Genomic DNA, 25622 nt, shown 5'->3' on the forward strand with positions numbered 1-25622 from the left:
CAGGAGCAATTCCTGAGTGCATGATCCAGGAGTAACCCCTGAGCATCGCCGGGTGTGACCCAAAAAGCAAAAAAAAAAAAAAAAAGTTCTTTGATGACCTGTTACAAGAATTAATGAGTATATGAATTATAAGTATTTTTGTAAGCTTGTTGAATGAGAAATTCAATTATTTTGTATTTTAAAAGTTTCATCTATATATATATGATGGAGGGTAATATGATTATATGGATGGGGATATGGAAGAATGTTAAAAAGGGCTGTGCTAATAAAACAACAATAAAAAAAATCCCTCCAGTGTACATAATATTTATATACATATATATACATATATACACACACATCAGGAAAAAATAAAGTATATGCACACACATAAGATTCAGAATTTTATTTAAACTGCAATACATGTTTAATGTTATTAAACATATTTTAGTAACTTTTGCAATTTGGAGCGATAGCACAGCGGTAGGGTGTTTGCCTTACAAGCGGCCAACATGGCCGACCCGAGTTCGATTCCTCCGCCCCTCTCGGAGAGCCCGGCAAGCTACCGAGAGTATTCGATATGCCAGACACAGTAACAACAAAGTCTCCAATGGAGACGTTACTGGGCCCGCTTGAGCAAATCGACGATCAACGGGAGGGCCTTTACCTTTTTACCTTTACCTTGCAATCTTTCCAGAATAAGTTCATTTTTATATTTAACTTTTCACACTGTGACTTCAGGGAGAAAATTCACTGTTCAGTACTAAAGAAACGATCTGCTCTATAGATAATAAATATCGTAAACAAATAGGATAACATTCTAGTCAATTAAATTAATTTAATTATTTTTCATTTTGGGGCCACACATGGAGGTACTCAAGTCTTACTCATGGTTCTGCATTTAGGAATCACTCCTGGTACGGCTTAGGGGGTACCAGGATCGAACCTATGTCTGCTGCATGCAAGACAAGCACCTTACCTGTTGTACTATCTCTCTGGCCCCAAAGGGAAGTAAAAAAACCAGCCTATTGTAGTCTTCTGGATTGAAGTCTTAAAAGCCCAATTGCTGACCAGTCTTCTGTTCCCAAACCTACTAACTGCTTCAAAATAACTGAAGTTTTCTGAGCTTGGGACTAATTAGTTTTACAAACTTCATGTTTCACCCAAGTCCACTTCATCTATTTCCTTTTATAACTTGAACCGCTGTTGAACAAAGAGTCTGTTTTGAGCAGGGTCAATGGTGTCTTCCTTGAACTTTACAATCAGATGCTACTGAATTACTTTCATTCTTCAAACTGAAGAAATGTTTATAAAATGCTCATCTAAAGACCCAGGTACTTTTTAATGTTATTTAAGCCCATGGCAATAATTTTCGTTATTAAGTCTTCTCTCTTCACCTTTAAATTTGAACTTTTATCTCTATACCTTTAGTTCCATTATGTGCTTCTTACCTGGAAACCATCCTTTGATATTTCAAAAGTCATTACAGCAGTATCACTGTATATTATGCTATAGAAATAAAGCAGAAATTAATCTGCATAAAAGACAGGATTCTTGATAGAAATAACTGTGAGGGCAGGAAGTGGAAAATTAAGTCTGAATATTTTCTCGTACTAGCCTCAAACTAAGACTTTGGGGGACTTTAGCAAGGAACTCAAATTAAGGTGGAATGTGCCTGATCATAGATGGTACAATTTAAGCTTCAAGTAATAAGAGCAGGAGGTAAAAATATATCAAATATTGCGCTTGGAGACTGTGGTATATGTCTTCCATATATCATACCCTGGGATCTACACCTGACACAAAAATTAATTATACATACTATGTGCTATATATGTTTACATCTATGGACGTATAATAATACTGAATTAAAAAAAAGATTTGATTGTCATTGGAGAAACTTAGGAAACTCATTTATTATTTGAAAACATAAAGAGAATGAATAGTTAGTGCTATCTTTTCTGAAGGTATAGAAGAGGGAAAGTTTGTAATAACTGAACTCCAGGTTACAAATGAGACAAAATGGTACAATATCAATTCAGAATATACATATTTTAAATACAAAAGTATGAAGCCAGAGCAATAGTACAGCGGGGAGGGCATTTGCCTTGCATGCAGCTGACCCGGGTTTGATTCCCAGCATTCCATATGGTCCCCCAAGCACCACCGGTAGTGATTCCTGAGTGCAGAGCTAGGAGGAACCCCTGAGCATTGCTGGGTATGGCCCAAAAACTTTACAAAAAAAAAAAGCAAAAGTGCTTATCAGCTTTTCCTACCTCTTTCCTAACATAGAAAACAAACAAACAGGTATTGAATCAGAAGCTCAGTGAAGCAGAAAGTCAGTAATGCAAGTTTACTAACTTAAATTTTAGTCAAAAAGCTGTTTAGCAAATATTCCACCACACCACCCCAACCCACCCCCGAAACTGTTAACAACTTTGGTTAGGTCTTGGTTTTTCAAATGTTTTTGAACTTGAATGTTCTTACTGATTGTACTTCCTGTTACTGCCAGTCTTTTTAAGAGATTCTTCAAACTACTCAAGTGTAGAGTAATATTGACCTAAGAATGCAGGAATGGAGCTAGAACTTAGACTACTACATAACGAAGAAATTTCAGCCACATGTTCCAGGGCCTCAAAAGTTTTTAAATTTATCAGAGTGAACATGTTTTTGTAAGTGGTGTTTGTGTGGAGAGGCAATAGAAAAATTTTACTGCATTACATAAAGTAAATATAGTAACTCAAAAGCAAAATAAATAATTAGTATAAGATGAGAGCGAGAAAAGAACCTACACAGATGGCAGTCACCTTGTATAGACTAATTCTGATTTTTTAAATAGACATAACTATTCCTATAAGTTCCAGATTTTCCTTCCATAAATACCTGGTTTCCATGACTCATATATACATGTGTGTGTATACATCCATAACTTGAATGAATATATGTGTATACATATATAATCATATTAACTTGAATATATATATTCACGTATATTCAAGTTTTGGTTTTGAGTCATACTCAGCAATGTTCAGGGGCTATGCCATCCTGAGAATTAAAACAGAGTTGGTGGCATACAAGGAAAGCCCCTTACCTCCTGTACTTTCTTCAGTCACTATTTTTTTAAGTTTTAATATTTTTGAAATATGCATATAGTTTGTAATGCATGTTTATATACTTTTTAAAAAGCAGATTCAAAAAGCTTTCATGGTTTATTTCATTGTCGCAATGTGGTTTTAAAATACTGAAGAATAGGTTACCGGCACCGGGCCACCCCAGGTGGGAATAGGTTTCATGCCTTGGCCTGTTCTTCCTGGCGGCCCGATGGCCGTCATCCTCCAGAGGACACTAGAAAGTCAGGTTTGGGCCCGCAGTGATGAGACACGTGGGGCCTTACAGGAAGGGGGTGGAGCTGGCCCTTTCCTCCCTATCCTAATGAGACCCCAAGTCTTGCCCAAAAACAGCCTCTCTGGCTCCTGATCAAGCTGCTTAACGCCCATGGTCCAAGAGACTCACAAACAAATCTTGAAATCCAGCGGTTTTTGGCAGAAATGCGTCCCGAACCCACAGTAAGTTACTGTCACCGGGCCAACTAGGGGGGAAAGGGTACTGTCCCTCCACTTGCTACCCCTTGGAGGCTTGGTGGCTGCCATCCTCCAAAGGCCATTGGACAGTCAGGTTTGGGCCCTCAGTGACGACACATGTGGGGCCTCACAGGATGGGGGTGGAGCCGGCCCTTTCCTCCCTGTTCCAATGAGACCCTGAGTCACTGCCCACAAACGGCCTCTCTGGCTCCTGATCAAGCTGCTAAACGACCGTGATCCCAGAGACTCAGGAACAAACCTTGGAACCCAGCAGGTTTTGGCAGAAATCTCTCCAGATTTAAATGCTAAAATTTCGGAATTTCAAAATCATGCGGCTGCTACTGTAGCTGTGCGACATCATATGTTATTCATAACCAGCAGTAGAAAACAAATTGTCTACTGTTGCCTTTTTGGTAGATCCGAGTGTTGGGGTCAAATCCCAAATAATAATGGTGGGTCAGGTGTCAAAATATTGAATGTAATCAAAGTAGAGAGAGAGAATAATGTAGAAATCATTTGCCCCACAGGTAGGGGGAGGGTGTGGGATGGGGATATACTGGGGTTTTGGGGGGTGGAGAATGGGCACTGGTGAAGGTATGGGTGTTTCATTGTATGATGAAGACTTGAACCCGAGAGCTTTGTAACTGCTCTCACAGTGATTCAATAAATAAAATTATAAAAAATAAAAAAAAGAAGGTGGAGTTCATGCCCAATTCAATCAGCCTAATCAGTGGGTGAATAAATAGCAGTACTCCTATATTAAAAAAAAAAAACTTAAGTATATTCAAACAATTCTTGTTGTTTTTTTAAATAAAAGACTTCCCGCAGCTTCCTTATTGTACCCAAGAAACTTTAAAATTTTATTATCAATTTTGGTTTTGAATCTTGAAAATGCAGTGATGACAATGTTTCTTCATTTTCTTTGGCTTTTGGGCCATACCTGATGGTACCTCAGGCTTACTACTACCTTTGCACTCAGGAATCATCGTGCTGAGGGATTGCACCTGGGTTGGCTGCATGCAAGGCAAGCACCTTATCTACTGCACTGTCTCTCTGGCCTGATGACAAATGTTTCTGGGTGAAGTTTGAGAGCTAGATTTGTTTGAAAGAGCTTCTGGGAGACTAGGATGATAGCTTGAAGTGTTAGAGCATGCTTCGCATGCTGGAGGCCCCGGTGATGCTCAGCAACACACAGGCACCACCAGGGAGCAATCTCTCTCTCCTGCAGAAAAATCGGTGCTTCAGAGAGGCGCTCAGGATATGGCATAGTGGTAGAGCACCTATCTTGCAGGTTAGAGGTCTTAATTTGATCCCAGTCCTCTGTTCCCCATCCCAGTGCACTGCAGATGCAGCGAGTGTGCAGTTGGAGTGTGACTCCTAAATGTTGCAAGGGCAGCAGCAAAGGGAAGGGGCAACAGAAAAAATAATTATTTCAGAGAATTCCTTAAAATAATGTTTTTTCAAAATATTTTTATAATGTCACATGTACAATATATATAAACTATAATACCAGTTTCTATGCAAATGTTCCTAAGAGGGAGAAGAATAGAAATCCTAAGTGATCAAACATCTGGAAAACACACTTGAGTTTTAGAGCCTCAAGATGGACAAAAAGTCCAGTATGTTCTGGAAAAGCTTTTGATGGGGAAAAAAAAAAGGTAAAAAAGACTCCTAAAAACTTTTATTTAAGGCGTCTAAAACAGTGTTTAAGGTACAAGAGGGTCACTCTCAATGATGCTTGGATGTCTGGGCTGGATTGTTTTTTTCTTTTTCTTTTTCTTGCATCATGGATTTTTAAAAAAATTTTTATTAGTGAAACACCATGAGGTACAGTTGTTGACTTACAAATTTTTGTACTTGGGTTTCAATTATCACAGTCACGGTCACGGTCCTCCCGTTATTCATCGATTTGCTCGAGCGGGCCCAGTAACATCTCCATCGTGAGACTTGTTGTTACTGTGTTTGGCATATTGAATACATCACGGGTAGCTTGCCAGGCTCTGCCTTGTGGGCGAGATACTCTCGGTAGCTTGCCGGGCTCTCCAAGAGGAGCGGAGGAATCGAACTCGGGTCGGCCATGTTGGCTGCGTGCAAGGCAAACACCCCACCCGCTGTGCTATTGCTCCAGCGATCAATTATACAATGATCAAATACCCATCCCTCCACAAGTGTCCATTTTCCACCACCACGGATCCCAGTATCCCTCCCACCCCCCATCCCCCCCATCCTATCCTGCCTCTGTGGCAGGGCATTCCCTTTTGTTCTCTCTCTCCTTTTGGGTGTTGTGGTTTGCAAAAGAGGCACTGAGTGGCAATCATGTTTGGTCTATAGTCTACTTTCAGCATGCTTCTCCCATCCTGGGAGGATCCTCCCAACACCCTTTATTTGGTGCTCCCTTCTCTATCTGAGCTGCCTTTTCCCCTAGTATGTATGGCTGGCCTCCAAGCATGGAGTAAATCTCCTAGTACTAATCTTGGCTATTCTTGGGTGTTAGTCTCCTATTTTGTTACTTTATATTCCACAGATGAATGCAATGTTTCTATGTCTATCCCTCTCTTTCTCACTCATTTCATTTAGCATGATAACTTTCCATGTAGTACCACTTGTATGTAAATTTCATAACTTCATCTTTTCTAACAGCTACATAGTACTCCATTGTGTAGGTATACCAAAGTTTCTTTAACCAGTCATCTGTTCTCGGGCACTCAGATTCTGGCTATTGTAAAGAGTGCTGCAATGAACAAACAAATGCAGATGTCACTTTGACTATACATTTTTGCCTCTCTGGGTTATATTCCCAGGAGTGGCATTGCTGGGTCAAATGGGAGCTCAATTTCTAGTTTTTTGAGAATTGTCCATACTGTTTTCCAAAAGGGCTGAACCAGTCGGCATTCCCACCAGCAGTGAAGGAGGAAGATGCAGATCAAAATCACAATGAGATATCATCTCACACCGCAGAGACTGGCCCACATCCAAAAGAACAAAAGCAACCGGTGCTGGGCTGGATTGTTTAATGTTCAGTCCCTGCAGTTCTCAGAGGACCTCAAGTCTATATCTGTAGTCCTGTGGGACTGTGCAGTACTGGGAATTAAACTTGCGTGGCATGCATCATTTTGGGGAAGGCATGCGGGCCATACCCAATGATGCTCGGGATTTTTCATGGCTCTGTGTTCAGGAATTATTCCTGTTTATTTTGGGACCACATAGGGTACTCGGGATCCAACCCAGATTGGCTGCATGGAAAGCAAGAGCCCTATCTGTACTATCTTGCCAGTCTCAAGGCATGCATCTTGACCCCTGATCTATCTCTTAGTTCCATCTTTAAAACTCTTTTTCCAAGTTGTTTTTCAAAGTCATCTCACCCCATATCCTGTTTTGGGGAGCTCAAGGGTTGGGCCATACCTGATAGGGTTCAGTGACTATTCCAAACTCAAGACTCACAGTGTTGATGAGGAGCTTGGATTGAGTCATCTGCAAACAAGATAAGCATCTTAACCCCCTATACTGTCCCTGGTTCTTCAAAAATAAATTAAAAAATAATCTTTTGTGCTAAGACTCCCTTTGGGGAAATGCTGTTATCGTTAGTTGATGAATGTTATTAAGAACAAAATGTGTATGTGTGTGTGTGTGTGTGTGCGTGTGTGCGTGTGTGTGTGTGTGCGCCACATATGCACTGTAGATCAAACTCCAAGGGCCTCTCATAGGCAAGGCATGATACACTCTGCTGCTCCACTATGTCCTTAGCGCCCTAGAACAAAACATTTTTAGCAGGTTAAATATTGGTCTGTTGTAAGTTAATGTGGAAAGCAGTATTTTTATGTACCTGTGTATCTGGTTATCGTAAGAACCTTTCAGAGAAAGAATTGGTAAACTACCTTGTAGATTAGGCAGATGTGATCTTTAATTGCCTTAATAGGGTAAGCAGCTCTGTACTTCCAGTCAGTTTTAGCTCTTGGTTCATCAGAGATTTCTGCATCAGTCCATGTTGCTGGGCTTGGTAATTTCTCGGAAATCCTAATTAACATCACAGATTGTCAGCTGTAGCACTGCAGTAGATTCTGCACCTATATTTTGTTTTTGTTTTGGAGCCCTGCTTGACTGTGCTTGGATTTGCTCCTAGCTCTGTGCTCAGGGATCACTCGTGGAAGTGTTCAGAGGCCTATGTTTGATGCTGGGGATCAAATCCTGGTCAGCTGTGAGACAGGCAAGCACCTTACCCATTGTACTGTCTCTCTGGCCCCTGCACCTATTTTTCAAAACAGCTTTATTTTCTTTCTTAACATATTGGTAGGATATCAGTATTGCTTTAGATTTTTGTTTGTTTGTTTTTTAGAGGGCTGTTTATCCACTTGTGCTCAGAGATTGCTCCTGGTAACACACAGGGGTTCATGCAGTGCCAGAGAAAGAGCTTGGGCCTCTGCATGCTAACGAAACCCATCGAGCTGTCTCTGGCACTCTGATACAGTTTTGTACTGTTTTATTTAAACATTTAAAATTATTATTGTAACTTATTTGTAATAGACCTGTAAGGAAGCTGTAGAACAGAGATAGATCCATTTCTTCTCTACCTTTTGCCTGGGAAGGGAAGAAATTATGTGTTTTTTGTAAGTGGAGATGAACTCTTTTGCCCTCAGTAAGAGACATTTTTATCCCTGAGTAATGGAAACTATGTCACTGTCCTCCCCTTGTTCATCGATTTGCTCTAGCGGGCCCAGTAACGTCTCCATTGGAGACTTTGTTGTTACTGTGTCTGGCATATCGAATACTCTCGGTAGCTTGCCGGGCTCTCCGAGAGGGGCGGAGGAATCGAACTCGGGTCGGCCATGTTGGCTGCGTGCAAGGCAAACGCCCTACCCGCTGTGCTATCGCTCCAGCCCAATGGAAACTATAAAAACTGCAAAATACCAAATGTTTTTCTGACATGTTGGTATTTATTAAATGTCTACTTTGTGCTACTTTGTAGCAGTATTTAAAGAACCAATCTTCACTGTCCTGAAAGAGTTGGTGGGACAATGATTTTGTAAATGATAAATACACACAGCATAATGTGCTTAGTGTTACAAGAAGTGGATATTGGAAGCTCTGGTGACACCTCTAAACTGTGATGAGGAAAATAGAAAGCACGAATGTGAGCAAGAAGTAGCTTTTGGAGATACAAGGAAATAAAAGACATCACTTATAGATAGCTTTGCAAAAGGCATGGGTTTGTGAAAAGTAGGGTATTTGGAGATGCAGGCAGTTTGATTTTATAAAACCTATCCATAGTAGGAGGATGGAGGATGAAGCCCCGAGGAACGAGCCCAATAGGTCATGACCATAGTTGCTGTACCAGGCAGAGTTTAGAAGACCATCCCTATGTATGGTTCTTGTTCTGTTAGCACTTTTCATATAGTAACTAATGAATATTAACAATGAGTAAACTGTATTAAAATTCTGTTTCTGCTTATGGCTTGGGCTCCCAAGCAATGCTTCTGGTGCCTGGGAATCACTCCTAGAGATGTTTGGCCATCCAGGCTGGACAGATCACTGACCCACTGGTACTTAGGAGGCTCTACGACTACACTTAACGATGGTGGTGATTGAATTTGGGCTGTTCTTCAGACTTTTGAACTATCTCCTTGACCCTTGTTCAAAAAATTTTTTTTTTAAATTTTGGTTTGAGAGTCTTACCACAGGTATTCCTGGCTCTGTGCTCAGGAGTGACCCCTGGTGGTGCTTAGGGACCATGGTCTGTGGATCAAACAGGTTGGTTGCATACGAGGCAAGCGCCTTATCTCCTGTACTCTCTATCATCAATATCATGATCACGACCATCCTGTTGTTCGTCGATTGCCTCGAGCAGGCCCCAGTAACGTCTCCTTCATCCTAACCCTGAGATTTTTTAATAAGTGCCATATTCAAGGCTCTTTCAGGGTTAGGAGAATGAGACCCATCATTGTTACTGGTATTTGGCATATTGGGTATGCAACGGGGAGTTTACCAGACTCTGTCGTGTGAGGAGGTTACATTTGGTAGCCTGGGATATATTCCCAGGAGTGGTAATGCGACATCTTATTATCATCAATATCATCTTTATGATTTATGAATAAGATCACATAAGTTACCCTTATGCAAATGCATTAGCCTATATTCTTAAAAATCAATTTTACTGAGGACCTGGGGATGTAGTGAAAAGTAGCAAACACTTTTATTGAGATATAATTTATTTACAGCTCTTAATTTTAATTCAGTGAGCTTTGACAAGTAAATCACCACTTCGTTGTTCTTGATACAGCATGTTTTCTTCATTCTGTAACTTTCAGTTTCATTAACTAAATTAACTCTTGAGCCCTGGAAAATACAGTATCTGAAGAATAGAGAAAAAGATAGCACCTTTAAACCAACAAAAAATTTTCCCTATAGAGAAATACACATAAAAGAGAATCTCTGGACAGGTATTGCTTGGGGGGCATTGTTGTTCTTAAAATCTTCAGAAAGAAAAGAACCAATGTTAAAGAGTTGTCTACAGAATAACTAGTGTGGTGTCATATAAAGATGTTTAGTGGGGAGTGGTGGAGGTGGAAAAAAAGCAGATTGGAAGTAAACAAAACCAAATTTTTTTAAAAAAATTTTTTATTAGTGAAACACCATGAGGTAGACTTACAAATTTTTGTGCTTGGGTTTCAATTATACAATGATCAAACACCCATCCCTCCACCAGTGCCCATTTTCCACCACCATGGATAATATCCCTCCCACCCCCAACCCCCCATCCCACCCTGCCTCTGTGGCAGGGCGTTCCCTTCTGTTCTCTGTCTCCTTTTGGGTATTGTGAAAACCAAATTTTTGAATGCAAAACTAGAAACCTGAAATATGAGTTCTAGCAAACAGTTCTGATAATAGTAAAATGTTTCACTCTTCATGAGACCTTGGTGGGCTGTTTTTTGTTTGTTTGTTTGTTTGTTTTTTCACTTTTAAAATGGGAAATTGGATGGCATATCCCAAGTTGTATTATGCATAACTTTGTGAATAGGAATTACAGGTTGAGATAAGAAAACTATGAGTAAGGCCTAAAATTTTAAAAAGGAATAGTTACATCTAGATTTTATACCAGCAAATAGGGGTGAAAGCGCAAACACTCATGTCGTTGTGTTTTGTTTTGAGGCCATACCTGGGTATGCCAGAACTTATTCCTGGCACTGTGCTCAGGGTCTCAGGGGTTGGGGGCCCATATTTGGTGCCAGAAATCGAACCCAAGGCACCCACTTCCAAGGCTAGCACCCTCCATAACTACTATCTCTCTGGTTGTAGTTGTGTTTCTGAATATTCAGCTGACTTTCCTTGGCTGTTGTTAACAGCTTTAGAGGTAAGGATGCTTTTCAAAAACACTTCTGCCTATAATTCTACCTTGTGATTATGATCCCTTTTGGGTAGGAATGACTTTCTTTAGGGGACTGAAAATTAAATCATTAAATCATTACATTTATTTTATTTGACAGAATTACTGCTTTTAAAAATAAAATAGGTTTAGGTACATGAGGTTATGAAGGTTTATATTTGTAAACAATTGTTTTATCCATGTTGTTCATTTGTTTTAACCAGTTACCCATGGGTGTATTGTTTCCACAATAAAACTTTTTCTACCAGATGGTATGGAAGCCCGGCTCCGATCAGAGTGAGTATAACTTACTAAGTTTTTGTATTCATTATCATTTAATAGTAGTAGTCTAATGATTTAAGAATTTACTGTTAAATTCTGATTTATTTCAGAATTAAATTTATGTTGTTTTAGAATATGCTTTAATTTAATTGTTTTTCTCATTAGTGCTTTTCTAGTCAATAATGTACAGGGAGGAATAAGTTTTATTTCTAAATCTAACTTTACAATTTGTATTTGATGGTTTATTAGTTTTTTTTCAAAGTATTTGGGGTATATATGTTATTGGCCAATAATTGACTGTTTATTTTGTTCTTGCTGGCCATGCTTTATCTTGCTGGCCATGCTTTTTTCTTGCTGGCCATGCTTTTCTTTATATAAATTGTTTTATAACAAAGTAACATAAGATAGCCTTCATTAAGCAGTGGATCCTCAAAAGGCTCTTAATGTATTCTGGATTTGTATTTATTTAGAGCTTTATACTATGTTTATTAAGAGTTGAAAAATAATTCACTTTCCTATAATTATTAAGACAAGTCTTTCACTTCGGGGTTTAAACTGTTCTGGTATTGTCATATTTTGTTTCCTCTGCTGTTAGGAAATTAGATAAAATTTCTAAATTTTGCTTTTCAGTGTCATCCATGCTCCATTACCAAGTCCTGTTGACAAAGTAAGTTTGCTAATGATTCTTGTTTCCCAAACAAATTCTACTATATCAATTTGGAAAATACTTTTATTTTTAATATGCCTTACCTAAAAACGTTTCTCTTTTATAATGATACGTATTTTAATGGCGTGTGTGTGTGTTTGTGTGTGTGTGTGTGTGTATAGAGAGAGAGAGAGAGAGAGAGAACGTATAACTTAGTTACTACAGTCATGTTATCTATATCCAGATAAGTTAGGATAGATGTTTCTTAGGGAAAAGCTTTTGTTGTTATCTCAATTAAATTGTTAACTGTGGAATGTGAATTTTGTCCTGGCCAGAGCTAAGAAATTTTAGTTACAGCTTTTTTATTTTGTAGTACATTCCTGTCTACAAATATTGTCTTCACCCCAAATAGTCATTCAGTGTCTGTACATGGAAATAGCACATATATATATGGGTTTATAGAAATTGCGGGGGGTTTTTTTTTTTTTGTATTTGAAGATCAGATCAGTTTTAACCTGTTGGGGTTTATTTTTTTTCTATAATTTCAGTAATTTTATAGTGTATTTTTTCTCATTTAGAAATAATGATGTATTAAACTAGAGGTAGCACTGTAGCACTGTTCTCCTGTTCATCAAATTGCTCGAGCAGGCACCAGTAACATCTCACAACAAATAGTGAGACTTGTTACTGTTTTTTGGCATATTGAATACATCATGGAGAGCTTGCCGGGCTTTACCATGCAGGCAAGATACTCTGGGTAGCTTGGTAGGCTCTCCGAGAGGGGCGGAGGAATGGAACCCGGGTCGGCCGCATGCAAGGCAAACGCCCTACCCACTGTGCTATCGCTCCAGCCCAAACTAGAGGTATTATAGCTAAACAATAAAAATGTTTTTGGCAGTAATAGAGATTTTGAGTTTCCTTACTATATATAAAATCCTAGGGAAAATATTTGATACTTTCCCCTTCCATCTGGATGAAGAATGAAAATCAGCTTGAGTGGTTTTCTGTTAGATTCCTCTTTTAGAAATAAAAGTGGTTAATCATCAACTTCAGTAGTGCTGGGGATTATTTAGACATAAATATGTATTTAATGTACATAATATTTAATATATTCAGTAAATATATTAAATATGTATAAAATACCACTTTTCAGTCTTACTGATTGAGGAAGAACTCTTGTTTGTTTTGTTCTTAAACCTCCCCATTGGGCTCAGGGGCTACTTATGACTCTGTGTTTGGGGTCTCTGTGTTAGGGGTTGCTCCTGGCAGTGCAGAGGCGGAGAGGGAAGCCTTGTAAGGCTGGCTTCAAACCTGGACCTCCTGCTTTCAACGCATGCATTCAGTCCTTGGAGTTCTAGCTCTGACTCCAGACTTTTAAACAAATGGTTGTTTTTATGACTTCTCGTAAAGAATGATCCTGTTAACATCATAAATTGATGTTGCAAGCTTGAGGGGTGCTGAGCCTGAGCCAGCGTCACAGCAGCCTATTGATGCCCTTTACTTCCTCCTCATTTACCCGTCCACTGCCTCCTCTCTTCCTCATTTCTCTTTCTCCCTTCTCTTCCTCTTACATTGCTTTGGCTTTTGAGTTCTAGGCATTTTGACTGATTTGCAATTTTGTTTCGTTTGGGGGCCAGGACTTGTGGTGGCCAGGGGCTACTCCTGGTTAGCTTGGGGGTCACTCCAGTGGTAGCCTGAGAACCGTATAGTGCTTGACATTCCAGTTTTCCCATATGTGCTCTTCCTGTTGAACCTTTCCTCTAGCCGATTTTTACTGTTTAAACACTATTATTTCCTGTCTTTCCGTTCTATTTTTGATTCTCTAAAATTATCTATAATTTGGGGTTGAGGAGGAGAAACACTTTTTATTGATTCTGGCACTGGACTTAGTAAATCATGTCTAGCCTCTCTCCTGTGTTCTTGAGCTGTAAGTGCAGGCCTGACTGGTCTGGCAGTGTGATGCGGGGGGCCACCAGGGTCATGCAGTGGGGTGGCCAGGTGGTCCTAGAGATTCAGCGGATACCTTGCATATGCTCAGCATGACTGCTTAAACTACCTCTTGCCCTTAATTAAAAAAAATAGGGGTAAACTGGTACCTGGCAGCGGTCAAGTGTGGGCATAAAGTGCTATGGATTGAGTTTGGAGCCTCACATGCAGTAGGTATATGCTTCTCCATTTGCAGTATCTCACCGACCGATACCTGTTTTTAAATTCGAAACTGGTGAGCATAATATAATACCACGTATAAATTCTAGCTAGAAATGTTTGGAAAATGAAAGGAGCTAGTTTATTTAAAAAATAATTTTGTTTTGTATATCAAAATTGGTATTTCAAGGATTTGGTTTGGTCTCAATATTTGTGTGCACATATACCTAGGATCTCATGTATGAATTTTACCACTGAACTCTATATTCAGTCCTTACAATAAATATTTTATGTATCTGTTGACTCTGTCATTTGTTTTTAGGTTGCTGCTAACACTCCAAGTATGTACTCTCAGGAACTATTCCAGCTTTCTCAGTATCTACAGGTAAAACTAAAATTTGAAAATTTTTAATATCTAAAAACAAAGTTAGAACATTGAAAGCATGAGATCAAGACTATAACAACCAAACTTACAAATGTTCCTGTTGGGGAGGCCGGCTGGAGGTGGGGGGTAGGGAGGGAATTTGGGGACACTGGTAGAGAGAGGTTGGTTGACACTGGTGGTGGGACTGGTACTGAAACATTGCACGCCTGAAACTCAAATGCAAATAACTTACAAATCATGGTGCCTTAATTTGAATAAATATATACAAATTTTTATAAATCTGTAAAACTAGAAATGATTTTAGTGTCACTGCCAAGACACATTACATGTGTATGGATTGAGTATTTTGTTGCATTTGTAAAAAAATGGTTGAAATATTTTAAATTGAGAGATTTCATTATTTAAGAAATCAGTGACTAAGTTGATATCACCTATTAGCTGACAAATAATAATATAGTATTTTCATGTCTGTTACTCATTGTAAATTTTTTAAAAATACTCCTTGTCAATATGGATTTTTAACTAAATAGTTGTGCTCTTTCCAAGTTTTTGAAAAAATCAACTTCGATTTGATTTTGCTAGGTCACAAATATAGGCTAAAGAAATATTGTTTGCTAAAAATATAAAATAAGGAGGTTTATATATACTCTCTAGAGAGAGTACATTGGGTAAGGTGCTTGCCTTGAGCATGGCCTGTTCAGGTTTGCTCCCCAGCATTCCATTTGGTCTTCTGAGTACCACCAGTAGTAAGTCCTAAGTGCAGAGACAGAAGTAACCCCAGAGCATCCCAGGGTGTAGCCCAAAAACAAACAAAAAAAAATACAGAAGTATTTTCAAAGTAAAAGGGATTAAACATAGGACAGGTCTTATGAAGAATTAATAAAATTATAGTTAAGTCTAAAGATGGTAAGGTAGATTCTTTGTGGGAAGCTTTTTTTTTTTTTCAAAAATGAGGTAGTTTTAAAATAGTTTATTATCCATATATGCTGTTTAAATAAAATTAAATCTGGAGAGATTTTAGTTGTTTAATATACTGTTACTAACAGGTAACCTTGTACTTAATACATGCCAGGCTTAGGCTGGAAAGTTAGTATAGCTGGTAAGTAGCTTGCCTTGCACTTGGCCAACCTGGGTTCAATTCCTGTCACCACATATGGTCCCCTGAGCATTGCCAGGAGTGACCCCTGAGCACAGAGCCAGGAGTAAGACCTCACTCACGGTCCTCCCATTGTTCATCGATTTGCTCCAGCGGGACCAGTAACGTCTCTATCATGAGACTTGTTGTTACTGGGTTTGGCATATCAAATACGTCACGGGTAGCTTGCCAGGCTTTGCCATGCGGGCGAGATACTCTCAGTAGCTTGCCGGGCTCTCTGAGAGGGGCGGAGGAATCGAACTCGGGTTGGCCATGTTGGCCGCTTGTAAGGCAAACGCCCTACCGCTGTGCTATCGCTCCAGCCCTCAGTACAACTGAGCATGTCTGTAAATAAGTGTGTGTATATATATATGTATATATATACACACACATATATATGTACACACACGTACATACATATGTGTATAAATATACACATACATAAACACACATATATATACAGAGAAAGAAAAGGAGAGAAAGAGAGAGAGCACCTGGTCTAGTTCTAGCTTTACCTCCATTGATTTATTTAATCCTCACACCAGCAAAGCATGTGCTCAGACCTATCTTCCTGATCTGATCTGTTTTATTTTCAGTGTGTGTAGAGGAACTGTGAATTTAATCAAATCAAAATGCCATTCCCACATGAAAAATAAGGAACTCATTTATATAGGTCTGATGATTTCCCAAAATTCTATATACTGTTTTGGGAATATATTCTATTATTGGTGTGTTTCACCTCACCTGCCTGTCTCATACACACACACACACACACACACACACACACACACACACACTATTTCAACACCATGGTTTATAGAATTGTTCATGATGATTTGTTACAGGCATTGAATATTCCAAGAACAGTCTCACCACCACTGTTACCTTCCCTCCACTATTGTCTCCATTTTCTCAACCACACCTTAAGCCTGCCCACAATAATTTATTTTATATTGCTTATTACCACTAAAATGGATAATGGAATGATCAAAATATACTTAAGTAAAAGAAAATTTGTGGAAATTGTATCTCACCATGGGTACATTAATCCCTGTCTGAAGGTTTACTGAGCTGTTGTTGCTGGTTGAGCCTTCTGTGTTAATGTTTTTGTTAATCGAACTTAGTTGGCTTCTGCATAGCATTTTCATCCACTCTGTGTGCTCCTCCGGGGTGTTATTACTGTAGAATTCGGGGATGTCATGTGGTGGCCACTCCAGATAATTCAGAATATTTAATTGGGTAGTCCAGCCGGAGGCATGGTGGCAGCTGTTGGTGTGTGAGTGCAGCTGCCAGGGCCTTGGTAGGGTAGGAACTTGGCCTTTTTCCCTTCCAAGATCACCCCACCGGTCTTAGTTGGGACCGGGTATCCAAGAAATTTTTGTGGCTGGTAGATCTCTTTCGAGATTCGACTATGAGTCTCTGGAACAGGGCTGGTAGATGAGCTAACTTACATGGTGGTGGCAATGGGATATGGTTGCAGCCCTTGTTTGGTTTTTGAGCCCCATCTGGTAGTGCTTGGGGACTAAGTCTGCTCTGCATGCATTCAGGAGTCTCCTATCCTGGTGATGCTTGGGAGGGCCATTCTGTACTGGGATTTTTGTGCTAGTAGTTTGGACTTTTTCCATAAATAAAATAGTGTAATTAAAACACCATTGTTACTAGTCATACAGATCGTCAATATAATGCCTCCCCTCCCCCCTACTTTTTTCAGCTGAACTTTGTCAGTTCTTTTAATAGGCACAATCATTCACTGTTTTTTCTCTTTTAGAGAAAATTAATACTGTATACATTTCTGAATTTATAAAATTATAATGTAAATTGTAAAGCATTTAAATAAAAGTTGGAATGGATGCATTTCTTGCCATAAAAATAAAAGACCATTCCTGGATTAGATTTCTGTTAGAATGTGGTTCATGGAATTAAGACACTCTAAATGAAATTGAATTTTAAAAAGGAACATTTGTGAAATTACACCATCTAGTGGAAGTAAGCAGTTGTTTTGGTGGTTTTATTTTTAAATAAAACATGCTCCTAGATCCTGTTTTCCCTGACTAAACCTAATTATGAACAGCTTTATAAAGATTCATCAGTGACTCAATAATAAAATCTTAAAAAAACCCAAACATAAAAACCCAAACAAACAAAAAAAATACTGCTGCATTAGTGTTATATCCTGGACATTAGAAATAGTCTAGAAACTTAAACTTGGTGAGTAAACTTTCTTAAATTTAACCTGAGCTTAATGTGAATTCAGAGGCGTATAACTTTTTATTAGGTTCCTTAATCTTTACTTTCTAGAGTTACTAAAAAACTCTAACCAGACCTATTTCTCCTAATAATTATTAATGATATGGAGAATGTTGACTACGCAATTTAATCCTCAGCTACTATGTTTGAAGTATTATACTCTGTTGAAATTGTTTAGAAGTATTATTAATGATAATGTTTCTACCTTGGATAATGACAGGAAAAAAGAAAGCGAAAGTTCAAGGTGCATAAAAAAAAACATTTGAACGCCATAAGAGCATTTTCACCTTTTTAATTTCCAGTGAAGGAAATATATTAATGTTTAACAAGTTACTTAGATATAAGGGTTTGCTTGCCTAGCTCTTGATTTATAAAAGTATTCCTTTGGAGTAGAATAGATGTATAATTTGTTGATCGCTTAATTACATTGTACCCATATTTGATGATCTCTTATTTTTGCTTTAATTGCTTCTAAGTGGTATATAGTCAGAGTTAATCAGGATGCCTATACATTTATATATGTTATAAAATTTGAGGTGGTTTTTGTTTTGGTTTGGTTTCTGCTTGGGGGCCACATTTGTCTTTCCTCAGGATTTCTTCCTGGCCTGCACTCACCTTTAAAATATGTACTGTTTTATTTGTTTTTAAGGGAAAGAGAGAGTAGGAGTAGGGCTGAAATATTTGTTGGAGTCTTAGACTCTTAGTTTGTTTTATTTTTAAAATCCTATATACTGTGAAAAAGAAAATAAAAACAAATAATTTGCTTTTTGTTACAGGGGAAGTTGCAACTAGTGTATCCCCAGCAGCAGGGCTAACAGCTCAACAAATGCGACTAAAATGATGTGACCTCCATGTAGTGTACAAATTTAACTTAATCAAATTTGTCTATAAAGAGATATACTACGAAAGTTTTCTAGCATGTGTTAAAAAGTGATTTTGCTTTTCAAAGGAATCATATTAAGTTTATTATACTCTCTTTCATGACCTATTAGGAGGCCTTACACCGGGAACAAATGTTGGAACAAAAGTTAGCCACTCTTCAGCGGCTACTCGCCATCACCCAAGAGGCTTCAGATACCAGTTGGCAGGTATTCCAGTTGTCTTTTATTTAAGAATCATTAAAGGATAATTTAATATTCTTTAGATATTAAATAAGTTAAAAACTAAAACTTTTTTTAAACTAAAACTTTATAGCTGCTATTTCCCAAGGAATAAATATTGAAAACTGAGTATTTTAAAGTAGAATTTATTTGGTTTTATGATTTTATACATCTTATTTTGGTAGTAGAAATCTTTTTAACCTTTTAAGTTTTAATTATTGCAGGACTTTATTTATATTAAATTTTTCTTCAACAGGCTTTAATAGATGAAGATAGACTCTTATCACGGTTAGAAGTTATGGGAAACCAATTACAGGCATGTTCCAAAGTAGGTATTAATCTGTAATACGTAAAAATGCTTGGGTTTTCATTATCTGTAGCTTTGGGTGTATGCTGTAAAGTGTATGCATTTTCACCATGGTAAAGTGAATACCCTGTACAACTCCTTTCCTCCATTTTATCACTTGGTATTGTTGGAGAAACTGGGCATTATTTGTCCTCTGTTATTTTCCTTTACCTGGATTATCATTTTTGTACATTCTTCCTTTTCCTCTTCCCGACTGTAAATTGGTAGTGTGATCTAGAGAATTGATCAGAATTAAATTTTCCTAATTTTTTTAGGATTTCATGTACACTTTTTTTACCAAGAAACACCGTGATGTATGGTTTTCTTTTGATGGTTAGGGGAGAAGATGGCGAGATTAGTAATTGTGATGATTCTTGCCTAGATCCATTGTTAGGAATTGAAAAGCAATGATAATTGTAATTCTTCATGTACTAGCTGAATTACTTCTATAAAGAAAACACTTTTTACAAGCCATTTGGTTACTTAGGAAAAGTAGGCCATATGATTTTCTTCCTTTTTATAAATTTGAAAATAAAGAATTATTTTAATTTCATCTTACCCATCAAGAACTTATTGTCCCCCAGCCCCCATCTTATCAAAATGCATTCTATTTGTTTTTCTTATTATCAAATTATTCATCTCTGGACCAGAGAAACTTCTTCAGGTCAAAGCCTTATTTCTTTCACTAGAACCTTAACAGACTTTGATAGTTCCTGTTCATATCACACAAAGTGTTTCAGAAAATTATTTTATATTTTTCCTGTCTCAAAACTAGAACTAGCATTTTCTCCACACTTCTCTAACTCCTTTTGTTTTTACCATTGATTTGAAATACTTGGACCTCTTAAGGTTAGAGATTATTTTTGCCCATAAGTTTAAGTATTATCATAACAAAAAAAAGTAATTTGTTCCGTATATTTCAAAGAAATTTTTGTTTCCTTTGGCTTTTTCTTTGTTGAAAGTATAAATTGGTATGTCTTGAATGTGTAATTTATTATTGCAACTTTCAACTACAAAGGCTCATATCATTTGGTTTTAGAGGTACCTTAATATGGGATTCAAAAAGCACCATAATTATTTCAAACGGTAAAAGAAACCTTATTTATAATTTTTTATTATTATATAAATATCTTTTTATCCTAGAGTCAAACAGAAGATAGTTTACGGAAGGAACTAATAGCATTACAGGAGGACAAACACAACTATGAGACGACAGCCAAAGAGTCCCTGAGGCGGGTTCTTCAGGAGAAAATTGAAGTGGTTAGAAAACTTTCAGAAGTTGAGGTATTTCAGTTTAAAAATAATAAATAGTATAATTTAAATATTTTAGCCTAAAATGGCTTACAGGACATTTTAAACTTGTGTTTTATTAAATAGCTACATGCAAGGCAAGCACTCTACTCACTATACTATTGCTCCAGTCACTCCTGTCCCCCCCCCTTTTTTTCTTCTTCTTATATTTATTTATTGAATCACTGTGGGAAAAGTTACTAAGCTTTCAGGTTTAAGTCTTGGTCACATAGTGATCAAACACCTCTCCCTTCACCAGTACTCATTTTTCACCACCAAGAACCCCAATATACCCCCCTCCCACCCCTCCCAATGCCTCTGAGGCAGATGATTTCTACTTAACTATTCTCCACATTGATTACATTCATTATTTCGACAAAAGATGCACCATTATTAGAATCCCCCCCCCCCCCCAAACAATCAGAATTGCTGAAAAGGCATTGTGAAATACTTTGTTTTCTATAGCTGGTTATGAGAATCATATAATCTCGCGTGGCTGCAAGAGCAGCCTCGCGATTTTGGATTTCTGCAAAGAGCCAGATAATTACGAGATTGGTTTCTGTGCGTCTGGTGTTACGACTGTGCCAGAGAGCCACTTGTGGGGGGCAACTCATGACCTCCGTAGGGCACGAAGGACAAGCCGGTACCGCCCCCTTCCCATGAGATTGCAGTTGCCCCGTCAACGCCATCTCATACCTGGCTTTCTTATACGCTCTGAGGCTGTGGCCACCTTGCTGGTGGGGGGGCGGGGGGGAGGGAGGCGGAAGGGAGCAACACTCTTTCCCTCCCGGAGAGGCATGGTGCCGTAGTTTAACGCATGGTCCATTCACTTTTCTGATGCAAGCTGCCATCCTGTCCCCTTTTTTAAAAAAAAAATTGTAAAATGCTTAGTTGTACTTTCTGTTTTAGAATATACCTGGAACAAATTGAAGTTCTTATGTTATTTAACTAAGTTTAACATAAATTCCAGGCAGATGTTAATTTAGAATGAATGACCATAGAGTTACACTTTTTATAAATTGAATTTATAATGTATATATATTCTAACTCACTTGCCTATAAATTTGAATTGCAGCGAAGCCTGAGTAATACTGAAGATGAATGTACCCACCTGAAAGAAATGAATGAACGGACGCAGGAAGAACTAAGAGAACTAGCCAATAAATATAATGGAGCAGTTAATGAGATCAAAGATTTATCTGATAAGTTAAAGGTATAAATTTTCTCAAGTTAGAAGTTTGTGAATTGTTCTTAGCACACTGTTTAACTTAAGAAGTTAGGAATTGCTGAAGAGTTGATGTTGTAAATTTTGGTAATCATTGAAACGTGTAGTAAAAATAGGCTCATAGCTTATTTTTTATTTGGCTCATAGCTTATGGCCATAGAAAGTTGAAAGTCTTGGTGTATTTTACCTGGTGGAAATAGTACTTTACAGAGTCATCTTATAATATGACAGAAAGTAGATGAGAATTAGAAAAATCCAAGACATCTCGATTTTTAAAACCTTGATTATGCTTATTATTTACCTTGCACACAGCCAACCTGGGTTTGATTCCCAGCATCCCATATGGTCCTCTCAGCACCACCAGGGATAATTCCTGAGTGCAGAGCTAGGAGTAACCCCTGAGCATCACTGGGTGTGACCAAAAAAAAAAATGTTATAACTTAGAGAACCAGTGGTATGGTTCAGTGGTAGAGTGCATGCTCACAAGTGTGATACTCTAGCTTTGATTCCCTGACACTAAAATAATTTAACCACTTCTTAAAATGTTGTAACTTGAGTTGTGAGGATTGATTTTGACATAATTCAAACCAAGAATTGAGTAGCGAGAAGATTCATACTAGAGCTAAGAATGGAGCATATCTCCATGTGTTGATTAAACTACAAAAAAATTTTTCTCTAAATTTATTCATTTTTCTCCCTCCCTCCCTCCCCCTCCTATGTTCATTCTGTATAATGAAGGTCCAGTGTTGGACACTGCTTGGTTGTGGTGCTTTTATGTTTAATTGTGGTGCTGGTAGTGGTCACATTTCAAGTTACAGTGCTCACACGCTCAACCTTGGTACTTGCTGGGCATCACCCACTTTTAGTTACAGTGATTGCATATGGTCTTAGGGTCATGTTATTTAATTGTGCTTATACACATTCTGGTTGTAATGTTTGCCAGGAGGTTGCCTGTGTACTCATTGGAAAGTCACACACTCCTGGTCGCAGTGCTTGCACGTCTCTCTAGTTGTAGTGCTTTCAGTGGGCTGGGGGTCAGGGGCACGTACTTGTGTACTCTCATTCACCGGGTTACAGTGCAACTGAAAGTGACTTGCTGTATTGGGGATCTTAGGCAGTGCTCCCCAGCCAGCAGTGTGCTCCGTGCGTGTGGGTCACCAGCAACAGCCTTTGAAATCTTGGCTGCATTCTGGAAAAGCAGGTGCTTTTGCGACTGAGCCATCTCACTCCCTGCCCCCAACTAAAACTAGATATCTTAAGAGAAGGAAATAGAGTTCTCTAAAATTACTATTGCTTCATTAGGTTCTAAGTTATTTCAGTAGGTTGTAACTTATTCTGAAATTTTATGAGCCCAGCATGCTTCCACCGTGCACTCGGCTACCTAAAAGCATGTACTAGCCATAGCTGAAGTTTTATGTTATTGGTTTTGTTTTTGAGACACAGCTTACCAGGCTCAGGCTTACTCCTGGTCCTGTGCTCAGGGATCACTTCTGGGCTTGGGCATATGTGGTGCTGGGGATCAAAGCTGGGCCCAGCCCTGTGCAAGGAAAGCAACCTACCTGCTGTACTGTCATTTCAGCCCTGTTATTCTGAAGCTTTAAACAAATTGTAGTTCACTAAAGGAATAAGTCAGTAGACACTTTTCAATAACAACTTTTTAACAAGACCAGCCTTTATACAGGTTAGGTGCTGGGAGAGAAATGGGTTGGAAATCGAAGTGTGTACCTTAAAAACTTAAGGCTGTGGGTACAAACTCCAGTACTGCCCACATGTACAGGGCATGGACTGGCTGCTCTTTTCTCTTCGATTCCCGGCACTGCAACGGATTTCTAGCTGCAGTGCTGCAAGGCGTGTGGGACTATGCAAGTAACGGGCTTGCTGTTTGAGTATGTATGTGAGAACCATAGCGACCCCTAGTGAGCACTACAGCACAGCTAAATGTGTGAGCAACATCAACTGGGCATGTGTTTGATCTCTGCTCACTGAAGCATCAGCAGAGGGAGAGGGAAGGGAAAACATGTGAAGTTGACATTTTCTACCTCTTTTAGACTATTGAGTCTGCTTGCCTTGCATGCTCCAGTTTTCCTCTCCTGGGTACTATGGCTGGACGATCCAATGCAGATCACCTTGCATCATTTTGACATTCATAAATAGTTCTGCAGTATTGAATATTTTCATTGGAGGTTTATGTGCATAAAAGCAGGCTGGTTTTATGAATAAGGCCAGGTTTTATTGAGTAACTGAACTTTCTTTTCCTTGTTTTTTTTTTTTAAAAAAACAGGTAGCAGAGGGAAAACAAGAAGAAATCCAGCAAAAGGGGCAAGCTGAGAAAAAGGAATTACAACATAAGATAGATGAAATGGAAGAGAAAGAGCAGGAGCTCCAGGCAAAAATTGAAGCTTTGCAAGCTGATAATGACTTCACCAATGAACGGCTAACCGCTTTACAAGGTAAGTGAGCTTATCCAGGAATTGATTTGATTTAATTTTTTTTTCTTTTTATCTGTGAAATATCTTTTTCTTGGACTTTTATTTACAGTACGGTTAGAACATCTTCAGGAGAAAACTCTTAAAGAATGCAGCAGCTTAGGTAGGTGTCATCAAATTTTTTGTTTTAAAGCTGAATTTTATCATTAAATACTTGGCATTTACAATTTTACGCGGGTGCTTATTCTTTGTAACACATATTTTATGTATTATGGTATTTAGCTTAAAGTACATAAATCCAAAAAATTTTCTTTAACTATATACTTGATTGCCACTAGTGGGCACCATTGTTTAGTTCTTGGAACTAATGAAATTTCTGCATCTAAGACAGCCTACTAGAGACAGTTGACATAAGAAAAATACATGCACAGCAGGATCTGTTTTCTTTTGAGGTTTACTGGAATGCTACTGTTTTACTTGTGGTCTTTTCTCTGAGTTGATAGACAATGGCAAGTTAAACCTTTTGTGTAAAAATAAGTTAAAAGTTTTAGTGAAATTAGGATATAAAATACCATGGTTACACTTGAGACCATTTTTGGAGTAACACTTTCTTTGTTCAGGCAATGATACACTGTCTTAATCCTAGGGATACAAGTTGATGACTTCTTACCTAAAATAAATGGGAGCACAGAAAAAGGTAGTGTAAAATCTTAAATATTTTTCTTTCATAATTCCCTTTTACTGTTTAAGCAGCACAGAAAGGGTTTTAAGTGTTTGGAATGAAAATCATACAGTTCACAGACCATTGAATTCTTTTTTAAAGACCATTGAATTCTCTTTTAAAATAAGTTCCCAATATTTTGCAACTCTTAGTTCTGTGATTGATGGTTAGATATCCCTTGTTATATGGAAACTATAATTAATCAAGTAATAAGAAAGTAATAAGTTTAACTTTACATTGACTTCTTGTTTGTCCACTGCATTTTTCAAAGAATGTAGTTCTGGGGACCCCCAAGATGATTATTTAAGTGGCTTAAAGCACATGTCTAACAGGCCTAAGACCACAAGTTCAGACTCTGATTTGAATCTGCATGGGCCAATGTGATTTGCACAGCTCACACATCTGCTATTTTGCATCTCTAGTGATTCGAATGGCCTGAGAGATGAATCAGTAGTTTAAAAAGTATAATAGGACAAGTGTGAGACCCTGGTACCACGATACGTCCTCAGTTATCCTCACAGCCCCCACTGTTTGTGATCCCCAGCAAGGGGTGTGGATCAGGGGGCCAGACTATACCATTTTCTTTCATCAGGTGTTACTTTATGGGTATAATTGATTCCCATGTTTAATGTTTATACCGTGTCCCTTCCCATCAAGAATTTATTCAGTAGCCCTCAGAGCCCTTGAATGTGTCTCAGAAACTTCTTTCTCTGTCTGTTTCATCAGTTAGAGAAAATGGAATCAGTCATTTCTGTCA

General features: G+C 38.3%; 1 protein-coding gene across 29 annotated transcripts in view; it reads left to right on the forward strand.

Moving 5' to 3' along the window:
* Window positions 1–25622, forward strand: part of SLMAP (sarcolemma associated protein) — a 146148-nt gene that overhangs the window by 67528 nt on the left and 52998 nt on the right. For 12 of the 29 annotated variants that reach the window (XM_056129917.1, XM_056129915.1, XM_056129933.1 and 9 more), the window contains exons 3-12: window positions 11142–11214; window positions 11830–11866; window positions 14313–14375; window positions 18750–18845; window positions 19114–19185; window positions 20347–20487; window positions 21569–21706; window positions 24000–24168; window positions 24257–24307; window positions 24791–24841. In XM_056129917.1, coding sequence (XP_055985892.1) covers window positions 11142–11214; window positions 11830–11866; window positions 14313–14375; window positions 18750–18845; window positions 19114–19185; window positions 20347–20487; window positions 21569–21706; window positions 24000–24168; window positions 24257–24307; window positions 24791–24841 — 891 coding nt within the window. The remainder of the gene's footprint in view (window positions 1–11141; window positions 11215–11829; window positions 11867–14312; window positions 14376–18749; window positions 18846–19113; window positions 19186–20346; window positions 20488–21568; window positions 21707–23999; window positions 24169–24256; window positions 24308–24790; window positions 24842–25622) is intronic. The other 17 variants (XM_056129920.1, XM_056129929.1, XM_056129926.1 and 14 more) reach the window with 3 other exon arrangements.

Source organism: Sorex fumeus, unplaced genomic scaffold, assembly GCF_029834395.1.
Source record: "Sorex fumeus unplaced genomic scaffold, SorFum_2.1 ptg000072l, whole genome shotgun sequence".
Taxonomy (NCBI): Eukaryota; Metazoa; Chordata; class Mammalia; order Eulipotyphla; family Soricidae; genus Sorex; species Sorex fumeus.